The sequence below is a fragment of the Carcharhinus amblyrhynchos genome, chromosome 15, assembly GCF_965287045.1.
Source record: "Carcharhinus amblyrhynchos chromosome 15, sCarAmb.v2.hapA, whole genome shotgun sequence".
In the NCBI taxonomy this organism is placed as follows: Eukaryota; Metazoa; Chordata; class Chondrichthyes; order Carcharhiniformes; family Carcharhinidae; genus Carcharhinus; species Carcharhinus amblyrhynchos.
The window spans coordinates 51,278,663-51,291,347 of record NC_137338.1 but is presented as its reverse complement, the minus strand read 5'-3'; the positions used below and the strand labels follow the sequence as shown (position 1 = coordinate 51,291,347).

The following is a 12,685-nucleotide window of genomic DNA, read 5'->3' as shown; positions in this document are numbered from 1 at the left end:
TCAACTTTGTATTGTTTTGAATAGCACAGATTAGTCGCAGTCTGTCAGAAATTTGAGTTTGAAATCTGTACCGTAATATGTAAGTGCATTTAAATTTTTGCTACTTTTGTTGAAGCCAGTTTTTTTTGTGTTTTCCATATCATAAATCAACAAAAAGAAGCAACTGTATGCCAGTTAAAATCATTGAACCTGCATCTATTAACCCAGATATTGCTTGTATAATTATAGCACTGTTTTGTTTTTAGATTGCTGCCAGTATTGAAGATTTTGAATAAGGATTCAGCTGAAAATATTCCTGGATTCCATAGCAACCCATGATTATGCTTTAGAAAGTGCATCAAATCTCTTTTTTAGTTTAACCAAAGTTGAAGCATACAGCTCCTTTAGAAAATTGCATTTACTTGTACAGCTTTTTGCTTGGGAGAATGACATCTTTGATTTCTGTAAGTTGAGAGTCCTAAATTTGTTGTTTGGTTATTGAAAAAAAGTTGCACTGAAAACAAAGGAAAAATAAACCCTGTGGATTAAAACCTCCTCATCATCATTGCATTTTGGGAAGTGGTAACTTTCTATTATGTTATGGAGCTGACATGTGGAAGCATCTTTTTTTACCTAATAAGTTATGGCCATTGTGTACTGCCTAAAAGAGTGGGACAAGGATATCCAATAACTGCACTCAAAATTGGGTGCATTTGCAGAGAAAAGTATTTGTAAGGCTATTGGGGGGAAAAAAGAATTAGAAAGATCTATTGAGCCAACACAAGTGTGATGGGCTGAATGACCTATTTTTATGCCATATTTTTCTATTATCCAACCATTGAACTTGACTGTAACCAACAGTTTAGTGGAATCAGAGGAGGGAGGCCATCATGTCCTGCCTGATTCTCCTGCCCTGTAGCCCTGCAAGTCTTTCCTCTGCAGGGAATTTTCAATTCCCTTAGGAAAGCCATGATTGCTTTGAGAGAGATGTTTTTCAGCAGATCAATATAACGGATCAAAATTGAGTAACGTTTTATAGCCAGAGATTTTAAAAATAGAATCATTTCATGTTTTGTACTTGTACTTTTTTTTAAAAAAAGTAATGAAAGCATCATACTCAACTACATTCCTCATTAACTTGGAGACAGTCAGAGAAGTCCTTAATGCTTTGCTCTGAAATGGGGAATTTTTCAGGCAAGAGCTTGAGCAAACATGGTGATGAGGCTAATCACCCCTTCACCACCTGCCCAGGAAGTGAAGACTTCCTGCTTTTCCTGTTTTTGTTACAGTAGCTACAAACAAAAGGTTTTCTGTTCTGCTAAATTTCCATACTGGGATTCAGCATAGAAGATTTGTGGTAATTCAGTCTGCAGTTGTTAATGTAAAACTGCTACATGAAATCTGTTCAAGCATTTGATGATTTTTGTTTTATTCTCCCCTGTAGAATGGGAATCTATCTTTGGTTGCTCAGTGTGAATTACAGCATCTATTTGGTTTAATTTCGTGCTCCTGAACTGCCAGTGAGGAGCTGTATCCACAAGAAGGCCAGTTTGGAGGTAAAGCTGCAATAAAGCAGCCCTAGTTTTCAGAAAGTAATAGGCAATGACCGTCTACAATAAGAGAAAATCTAACCATTTCACCTTGACATGCAATAGCATTACCATTGCTCAGTCTCCCACCATCAACATCTTGGGGTTTACCATTAACCAGACACTTTCCTGAACCAACCATATGAATACTGTGGTTATAAGAGGTTGGGGATGCAGCAGTGAGTAACTCCATCTCAGTCCCCAAAGCCTGACCATTATCCACCAGGCACAGGTCAAGAGTGTGATGGAATACTTTCCACTTGCCTGGATGAGTGCAGCTCTAACAGTACTCAAGAAGCTGAACACCAGTCTGCTTGTTTGGCAAACCATTCACCACCTTGAGCATTAGCCACTCCATGACTGACAGGGCTCCTTTTAAATTATCATACAAACCCTTGACCCCCTCCCTTTTAGAAGGACAAGGGGACCAAATGCATGGGAAGACTACCACCTGCTAGTTTCCTTCCAAGCAACACAGCATCCTGACTTGGAAGAATATTGCCATTCCTTCACTGTTTCTAGTCAGTCCTCCCTAACAGCACAACAGGTGTACCTACAACATATAAATGGCAGCAGTTCAAGAGGACAGCACATCACCTTGGACAGTAAATGCTGACCCAACCAGTGATGCCCACATGTTATGAATGAATAATAAGACTCTGCACTCACTGCTTGTAGTGCTAAAGTGGATTTTTATTTGAACTTTTTAGCTCTTGTTAAGCAATTGGCAATAACAACTGAGGAAAATAACAACTGAGGAAAAATTGCACTGAATTACAGGAAGGCTAAAAAAAAAGACATAATTATTCATTGCACCAATGTACTTCTAATTCTTGACTTAATTTCTGTTCTCAATTTGTCACGTCTCAGCTCGCTTGCTGATGTTGGAGAAAGAGCCGTGTGAAGCAAGTCAAGATGACTGCAATGAAATGATGCTGTTCTTGAGCAACAATATAAACAACCCCATCAACCCAATTCATGTAATCGCTGGTGCATTATTGTTGTAAATCTCTTCTTTTGAAGCAGGAACAAATGCCATGGTTTCAGTCTGCCGGTCCTTCAATGTCTTGACTATCTCACTGCTCTGCGTAAGAATTTGTATTTTAGCTGTACAGGTGAAACAAGAGTAGGAAACTGGTTAATTTTCCACCATGATGGAACTGAGCCTATTATTGGTATAATTAATTCGGGCGTTTTAACTCTACCACCCTAACAGAAAACTGATGGGAAGTTAAAATCATCCATCAGGCTGCTGAGGCCCTGCTCTCTTTCCAAAACATCCAAATTTTAACCTTTTCTCAAAACAGGCAACGGTAACACCAAATGATTTTTCCTGAGCCACTTTAGTTGGAAGGTTATGATTAGAAAGACAATCAATTGGGAAGGTGAGTCAGGGCCAGTCAGATGAGGAATGAAAACAAAAGGAAGTAAGTGATTTTACTGTATTGGACTTGGGGCTGGGAGGAACAGAGATGCCCTGACTTCTGAACAATTTAACTGTGTATATATGATCGGTCCTTTTGTCTCCAGCCGTGGCCTGTTGTCTGATGGTCCACTATGTTCAAGCTGGAATCTGATAGAGCAGATCAGAGCCAGGAGATGAGATTTCTTAGGCTGCGAGGCTCTGCACTGTTTTCCATCTATATTACTGCTGCTCCAAGTTAAAATTGGGACTAATGTTCTTAACAGCAGGTCACAAGTTGAACAAGTATGGACTGAGGCAAGATTTTGAGAAAACAAATCTGAAATGGCATTGAATGCTCTTCCTTTATTGACTTAGAAAAAACACAGCATCACAATTATCTAATAGTAAATCATTTACATGTGGTTCATTTTAATGGAGTAAATTAGATAAAATCAGATTGTGATAGCCATAGCTACATATATAACAATAATGGAAAGGATCACCCAAATGATAATAGTTTGCACACAAAATGCCTACGTTATTTCAATAATAAAATCCCAATAATAAAATCCTGGCAAAATGATTAATTGGCTGTTAAACTGAATAAACCCGATGATAGTATGGTGGTCACTCTGGGAACAATTTCAGCTGTACACTTGCTCTCAATTTAGCTCCATAGGGTCATGCTCATGAGCAACATTGCATTCCTCGCACAAAAGCGTAATAGGAGAAACCACCTTTAGGACATGTTGCGTTTGTTTTGTAAATGTGGAAGGTAGTATTGGGAAAGGAAAAGAACAGAAATAAAACACAATTTGGAGCTGCAAATTACTAAAGCAACTGGTAACATAACAAAATTGAGTTTTTGGCTGGCATTAAAAGTTGAAAAGGGCAAATTTCAGTAGTTTAAAGCATCTCCTACTTATGAAAACAAGCAGTGTTCAATTAATGTTCTTTTTGCATTTCTCACAGTAAAAGTTTTAAATTATGAAATCTTTTAGCAAATACAGGAAATTCAAATTTTGCTTTGACAATTATTAGTCTCTATGTTGATCATAACAAGAGGTAGAATCATGTTTGATGCAAGGAATGGCTCTGAGAAAGTGGGAGGCATTGTTTGAAGCATTGTGTAAAATCAACTAGTAAGCTTAAGTCTTCTGGATTCGCTGAGAGGTATGCCATCAGTTTTCTGCCCTCTGATTTCATGTACTCATGGGTTTTCACCTCGAAGGACTTGAATATGACTGCAGCTTGAACTACAAAGTCCACATAATTAATTTTACATATGATGATTTACAATCAGGGCTATTCTCATTGTTAGCTTTTTGGTACCTACGTTCAATTTTTGCTAAACTTTTAGTTTGGCACATATGGAGTTCACATAAAAACATTTCAGTCTAATTCTAATCAAATCCAATTCTTTGACAAATTGAATTAACTTGAGCACCGGGTCTTCTTGCAAGATAAAGTCTATATTCAACAGTGGGATTTTACTAAGTCCAGTCATTATCTTCAAGATGATAAAATGAGATGAGCAGAATCACTTTGTTCCATAAAAAGGATGTTTCTTGCTTGCAATTGAAGGAATTCCACATTGGATCGGTGGTGGCTCTGTTGTGTTCCTTCTGCTGCAACTTTCTCACCTTCCTACTCCCAGGCCATAATAACTTTATTGAAGTTCACAAATACTCCTTTGTTCAATTTACTGTGGGGAAAGCAGAAAATGCGGTTAAGCTTTTGGGATAATCATGCAGTATTGGTTACAAAGAACAAAGAACAGCACAGCACAGGAAACAGGCCCTTTGGCCCTACAAGCCCGCACTGCCCATTTTAACACTCAGTGAGTGCCTTATTCAAGTCTTTCATCAATCGTCGACGTTTTTGTCTACCTCTAGTGGACTCCACGATAAAGGGGGTGCAAATTTAGGGAAGTAGATTGAGCCAGATTAAGGGAGATCCAATTCAGGGACAATTTATTAACACCACTCAGCCTAAAAAGCACATTTTTGGGATGTGGGAGGAAACTGGAGCACCCGGAGAAAACCCATGCAAGCACGGGGAGAATGTGCAAACTCCCACAGACATTGATCCAAGCCGGAGATCCGACCCGGGTCCCTGTAACTGCACAGCCGACAGTGATAGTCACTGTACTGTCGTGTTGCCCGTCAAATGGTCCAATTTAAGTGTACACTAACGGACGTGAAGCACAAGGCAACTCTCGAAGCAACGTTCAAGAGCAACCCTCACATGACCCACTGCGTGTATGCCCCTTGTTGGCCAACAAGGCGGACCGAATCGCCTGTGGATGTAAAAGGAGACATCAATAGACATACAACAGACTATACAGAAATGGAAGCTCCCCAGTAGCTCCAACGTAAGTGACAAGGTGAGCCTTAAAATTTGTTGGACGGCCGATAGGAATTTATTAATTCCCAGGAACGTCCTGAGGCTCTTGATCCTCAACTAGAACATTCTTTTGTATCCCTCCATCTCCAGTCTGCTCATGTGCCTATCCAGGTAAGTCTGAAACAACCCTAGCGTGTCTGCCTCCACCACCCTACTTGGCAGTAAACAACATCCCTCTAACATCAGAGTTATACCTCGCCCCTCTCACCTTGAGCCCGTGACCCCTCGTGATTTTCGCATCCAACCTGGGAGAAAGCTTCCCACTGTTCACCCTATCTATACTCTTCATAATTTTATACACCTCTATTAGGTCTCCCCTCATTCTCCGTCTTTCCAGGGAGAACAACCCCAGTTTACTCAATTTCTCCTCATAGCTAAGACCCTCCATACCAGGCAACATCCTGGTAAACCTCCTCTGCACTCTCTCTAAAGCCTCCATGTCCTTCTGGTAGTGCGGTGACCAGAATTGGACGCAGTACTCTAAATGTGGTCTAACCAATGTTCTACACAACTGCAACATCAGATGCCAGCTTTTATACTCTATACCCCTTCCTACAAAGGCAAGCATACCAAATGCCATCTTCACCACCTTCTCCACCTGTGCTGCCACCTTCAAAGATTTGTGAACTTGCACACATAGGTCCCTCTGTGCTTCTATACTCTTAATGGTCCTACCATTTATTGTATAACTCCCCCTACATTATTTCTTCCAAAATGCATCACCTCGCTTTTATCTGGATTAAATTCCATCTGCCATTTCTCCGCCCAATTTACCAGCCTATCTATATCCTGCTATATTGTCCGACAATGTTCATCGCTCTCAGTAAGTCCAGCTATCTTCATGTTATCCGCAAACTTGCTGATCACACCAGTTACTCCTTCTTCCAAATCATTTATATATATCACAAATAGCAGCGGTCCCAGTACAGAGCTGCAGCTCGAAAAAATGTTACATTTCGTTAGACGAGTTAGTCACTAAAGTTTTCATTTGAATCTATTTGGGGTGTTAAATAAGAAAGGGGCAGGATTTTGCAGCCTCATTCATCTGCAAATCGTCAGGGCAGAGTGAAGGTTGCACGGAGTAAAGGTAAGTGATTACCTTTGTAAAGATTTTCGTGGTCTTTGTAATGGTTTTTCTGCTTTAAAAACTAGACAAGAAGTGGGCTGCGGGGCTTTGTGGGAATTTCTTTTACCGCGCAAAGTTTAAAAGGAGGCTTGCCGTAGACAGTGGGCAGCGCGGGAGCGGGCAGTGGAGTGAGAGGGAAGCAGAGTGAGCTGTAAGGGCTTTGGATCAAAGGGCTTGGGAGAAAAGGGCCAGGTAAGTTTGAATTCTTACCTGTGTTCAGTAATCACTAAGAGACTGTGATGGAGGGGCATGTGATGTGCTGTTTCTGTATGATGTGGGAGCTGGTGGACCCCAAGGTCCTTCCCAGTGACCATGTCTGCAGTAAGTGCTCGTTGCTGGAAGAGCTCCAGCTCAAAGTAGATGAGCTGGCCTCTGAGCTTCAAACACTGAGGCTCATCAGGGAGAGGGAGTGTAACCACACCCCCTAGACTAGCTAACTCTCAGGGTCAGGAACAAGAGGATGCTGCTGGGGGGAGGAAGGAGGGGGGAGTGGGGAGGAAGGGTGGAAGGAAGGAGGGGGGAGTGGGGAGGGAGGGGGGGAGGAAGGAGGGGGGAGTGGGGAGGAAGGGTGGAAGGAAGGAGGGGGGAGTGGGGAGGGAGGGTGGGAGGAAGGAGGGGCGAGTGGGGAGGAAGGGTGGGAGGGGGGAGTGGGGAGGAAGTGGGGGAGGAAGGGTGGGAGAAAGGAGGGGGGAGTGGGGAGGGGGAGACCCAAAGGCCTCAGCCTCTCAATCTGCACAACAGGTTTGAGGTTCTTGCTCCCAGCATGGACAAGAACGAGGGCTGTAAGGTTGACGAGCAATCTGCCCACGGTACAGTGGTGCAGACACAGGACAAAGAGGAAGAAGCAAAGAGGAATGTAGTGGTAATTGGGGATAGTGTAGTTAGAGGTATAGACACTGTCCTTTGTGACAGGGATGAAGAATACAGAAGGGTGTGTTGTCTGCCTGGTGCTCAAGTCCAGGATGTCTCATCTAGGCTGCAGAGGAACCTGGAGTGGGAGGGTGAGAATCCGGTCGTTGTGGTACATGTGGGTGCCAACGACGTAGGCAAAATGCGAACTGAGGATCTGGGGAGGGAGTATGAAAAGCTGGGAATGGAATTAAAAAGCAGAACCGACAAGGTGGTTATCTCTGGATTACTGCCTGAACCGAGTGCAGACGGGCGTGGGGTAAATAGGATTAAAGAGGTGAATGGGTGGTTCAGGGATTGGTGTGGGAGGAATGGGTTTGAATTTATGGGGCATTGGCACCAGTATTGGGGCAGGTGGGGCCTGTTCAGATGCGATGGTCTTCGTCTGAATCGTGCTGGGACCAGAGTCCTGGCGAATCGTATAACTAGGACTGTAGATAGGGCTTTAAACTAATTGGGGGGGGGGGGGGCGGGGGGGCGGCGGGGGGGAGGAGGATGCAGGGGTGGGAGAATTTACAATGTCTAAAGTAAAAGAGAGGGTACGGGCATGGGAAAATGTTAAGGATGTCCCAATAATAAAGGGAGTAGGGGGCATGAGAAAGGTTGGTAGCGTACCTTCAAATAGGGTCCAGATAAAGGCTGGGATAAAGACACTTTATCTGAATGCACAAAGCATTCGGATCAAAGTGAATGAGCTGGTGGCGCAGATCAGCACAAATGGATATGATCTGGTGGCCATTACGGAAACGTGGTTGTAGGGTGACAGGGACTGGGAGCTGAATGTCCAGGGGTATCAAGTGTTTAGGAAGGATAGATGGGAGGAAAAAGGGGGTGGGGTAGCTCTGCTGATTAAGGATAATATCAGGGCAGTAGTAAGGGAAGATATAGGCTCCAAAGAGCAGAGCGTGGAAGCGTTGTGGGTGGAGATAAGGAACAGTAAGGGGAGGAAGATGCTGGTGGGTGTGGTCTATAGGCCCCTAAATAATAACTTGGAGGTGGGGCAGGCTATAAACAAGCAAATAAATGATGCGTGCAGAAATGGAACTGCGATAATTATGGGGGATTTCAATCTACATATTGATTGGTTGACCCATGTCGGACGTGGTGGGCTTGAGGAAGAGTTCTTGGAATGCTGCCAGGATACCGGGATAGTTTCCTTGAACAGTGTGTGACGGAACCAACAAGGGAGCGAGCTATCTTAGAAGGGGTTTTATGTAATGAGGCAGGTAGAATTAGGGATCTTGTTGTGAGGGATCCTCTTGGGACGAGCGATCATTGTATGGTTGAGTTTTTGATACAGATGGAGGATGAGAAAGTAGGGTCTCGAACCTGTGTCCTCTGTTTGAACAGAGGGGAGTACGATAGGATGAGAGGGGAATTGGCAAATGTAGATTGGGGGCGCAGATTGGTCGGTAGGACTGCTGAGAAACAGTGGACGATCTTTAAGGAGATCTTTTTCGGTGCTCAGCAGAAATTTATTCCAATGGTAAAGAAGGATCGTAGGAGAAGGGATAATCAGCCGTGGTTATCGAAGGAAATAAAGAAGAGTATTAAACTAAAAGCTGATGCGTTTAGAGTGGCTAAAAGTAGTGGGCGAGTAGAAGATTGGGAGAGGTTTAAAAATCAACAAAGATTGACGAAGAAGGTGATAAAGAAAGGAAGGATAGACAATGAAGCTAAACTAGCATTAAATATAAAAAAGGACAGTAAGAGTTTTTACAAATATATAAAGAGGAGGAGGCTGGCTAGAGTGAATGTTGGATGATGAGAGGGGGGATTTAGTGGTGGGAGATGAGGAAATGGCTGAGGCCTTAAATAAGTTTTTTGCCTCGGTCTTCACGGAGGAGGACGTGAATAGTTTGCCGGATATTAAAGATAGAGGGATGGTAGGAGTTGAGGGCCTGAATGCGATTACTGTCACTAGAGAGGTAGTGCTTGATCGACTAGCGGAACTGATGGTGGACAAGTCCCCAGGACCAGATGGAATGCATCTCAGCGTTCTGAAGGAAATGGCAGAGGTGATAGTGGATGCCTTAGTGATTATTTTCCAAACTTCGCTGGATTCCGGGGAAGTGCCAGAAGATTGGAAAATGGCTAATGTTACGCCGCTGTTTAAAAAAGGTAGCAGGCAAAAGTCAGGGAATTATAGGCCGGTTAGTTTAACGTCCGTTGTTGGAAAAATGCTTGAATCCGTCATCAAAGAAGAAATAGCGAGGCACCTTGAGAAGAATTGTTTGATAGAGCAGACGCAGCACGGATTCGTTAAGGGGAAGTCGTGTTTGACAAATTTATTGGAATTCTATGAGGATGTGACTAGTGCGGTAGACAGAGGGGAACCGGTAGATGTGGTGTTTCTCAATTTTCAAAAGGTGTTTGATAAGGAGCTGCGCAAAAGGTTGCTTCAGAAGGTTAGGGGGCATGGAGTTGGGGATAAGGTGTTAGCGTGGATAGAGGATTGGCTGTCAAATAGGAGGCAGAGAGTTGGTATCAGTGGGTGCTATTCTGATTGGCGGTTGGTAACTAGTGGAGTGCTACAGGGATCAGTGCTGGGGCCTCAGCTATTTACCATTTATACAGATGACCTGGAGGAGGGGGCTGAGTGTAGGGTGACGAAATTTGCTGATGACACAAAGATAAATGGAAAAGCAAATTGTGCGGAGGGTGTGGAAAGTCTGCAGAGGGATCTAGATAGGCTGAGCGAGTGGGCAAGGACCTGGCAGATGGAATACAATGTAAGCACGTGTGAGGTTATCCACTTTGGCAGGAATAATCGTAGGAGGGATTACTATTTAAAGGGCGAAAAGCTGCAGCATGCTACGGTGCAGAGGGACCTCGGGGTCCTTGTGCATGAGTCACAAAAACCCAGTCTGCAGGTGCAGCAGGTAGTCAGGAAGGCTAATGGGATGCTGGCCTTTATAGCGAGGGAGATTGAATATAAAAGTAGGGAGGTCTTGCTGCAACTGTACAGGGCATTGGAGAGGCTGCAGCTGGAGTACTGTGTGCAGTTTTGGTCGTCGCACTTGCGCAAGGATATTTTGGCCTTGGAGGGAGTGCGGAGGAGGTTCACTAGGCTGATACCAGAGATGAGGGGGTTGGACTATGAAGAGAGACTAAATAAACTGGGTCTGTACTCGTTGGAGTTTAGAAGGATGAGGGGGGATCTTATAGAGATGTATAAGATAATGAAGGGGATGGATAGGGTAGAGGTAGAGAGATTCTTCCCGCTCAGAAAGGACAGCAGGACTAGAGGGCACAGGCTCAAGATAAAGGGGGGGCAGTTTAGATCAGAGTTGAGGAGGAACTTCTTCACTCAAAGGGTGGTGAATCTCTGGAATTCTCTGCCCGTTGAAGTGGTGGAGGCTGCCTCGCTAAATATATTTAAGACACGGGTAGATAGGTTTTTGGTAGGCAAGGGGATTAAGGGTTATGGGGAGAGGGCGGGAAAGTGGAACTGAGCCACGACAGATCAGCCATGATCTTATTGAATGGCGGGGCAGGCTCGAAGGGCTAGACAGCCTATTCCTGCTCCTATTTCTTATGTTCTTATGTCAAATCCTGCCCGAGATAAATGGACCTTCCCATTCTCCATCCCTTGCCTGCACTGATTCCTGTAGCAGGTCCGATGATAAAATATCAGCCTATATATTTGCACACAGCAAATGTTTGCACACATTGGCCGTGATTCCCAAAAATGTTCTAAGTGTTGCATTCAGGGGAAAACTAGAGTAAATCACACTTTTTTTCAGTGGGAGTTCACACAAGAATCTCCCACATTCTGTAGTCACAATTATGAATATCATTACATTTATGGGGGCAGGGCTTATTCCCACCCAGAAGGCTCAAACCTTTCCCCTCCCATGGTCTGATCATATCCCCTCCCCCTCCCTCCCTGGTCCATTCCCGGGCAGTCTCAAACTCCAGTTCCCACACCACCCCCCCACCCACCCTGCCAAATGTCACGAACAGCCTGATCTCCAGCCCCCCAGCCCCCTGCAGGGACGATCCACCGCCCAGATATCGCTGGCCTCCCTCAAATTGTCCCCTAGGGCCCCACCCCCTTGGCACTGACCGATCAGGCAATGCCAAAGTGCCCCTGGGCAGAGGCACTTTACCACTTGAGCAGTGCCAGCAGCACAGGCTGGCACTGTCAGGGTGTGGATGCCCACTAGTACACCCTAATCACCCGACTCCCAAGGAAACTCCAATTGCATCCCCTTCACTCCAGCAGGGGGTCATCCTGCTGGTTCCCTGAAAGTGGGGAGCTAGTCTGAACCCTGCTGGAGTGAAATACTCCTGACAGAGCGGGAGATTCTTGTGGGCCTGGAGAATTCAGTCATGAGTCCGCTAATCACAAAATAAGATTAAAAACAGATGCAAGGTACTTAGCTGCTGTTCCCATCGGTTTCCGGCGCCGGATATCCGGCACTGGGAGATGTGCATGTGGCAGGAATGCAGGCACGAATCAGCTGACGCGCAATTTTCCCAGCCCACGACGCTAAATAATTAGTGCGAGCTTGGTGTCAAAGCTTTGACAAAGGGTCATCGGGATTGAAATGCCAGCTCTTTTATCTTCTTACAGATGCTGCCAGACCTGCTGAAATTTTTCAGCATTTTCTCTTTTTGTCTCAGTTTCCAGCATCTGTAGTAATTTGCTTTTATTATGAACCCCTATTGATTTAATAATTTGTGGATATTGTTATTGTGTATTCAACAAATTACCTTCCCCCCAAAATAAAAGCAAAATACTCTGGATGCTGGAAATCTCGACTGGCACAAATCAATTCCTGCCTCCCAGACTTCCTGTTCGCCTATTGTCAGAACAGTTCCACAGCAGATGCCATCTCCCTGGCCTTACACTCAACCCTAGACCACCCAGATAACAAAGACACCTATGTCAGACTCCTATTCATAGACTACAGCTCAACCTTTAACACCATTATTCCTACGAGACTCATCTCACATTTTGTGGCCTGGGTCTCAGCTCCTCCGTCTGCCACTGGATCCTAGAGTTCTTAACCTATAGATCGCAGCCACTAAGGATAGGCAACTGCACCTTCTCCACAATCATCCTCAACACTGGGGTTCCTCAAAGCTGTGCCCTCAGCCCCTTACCATACTCCTTATACAACTCTGACTGTATGATCCCATTCAACACGAATGTCAAGTTTGCTGATGACACCACCATTGTGGATTGGATCTCAAACAATAGACACAGCACTGGAAAGAGATTGAGAATCTGGTGAACTGGTACAGCAACAATAATCTCTCCCT

At 44.5% G+C, this 12,685-nt stretch overlaps 1 protein-coding gene across 1 annotated transcript in view; it reads right to left on the bottom strand.

Annotated features, from left to right (window-relative positions):
- Window positions 1-3,360: 3,360 nt before the first annotated feature.
- Window positions 3,361-12,685, bottom strand: part of LOC145352984 (uncharacterized) — an 82,124-nt gene continuing 72,799 nt past the window's right edge. The window contains exon 11 of the mRNA XM_080203290.1: window positions 3,361-4,678. Within this exon, the coding sequence (XP_080059416.1) occupies window positions 4,621-4,678 (58 nt within the window). The 3' untranslated portion in view covers window positions 3,361-4,620. The remainder of the gene's footprint in view (window positions 4,679-12,685) is intronic.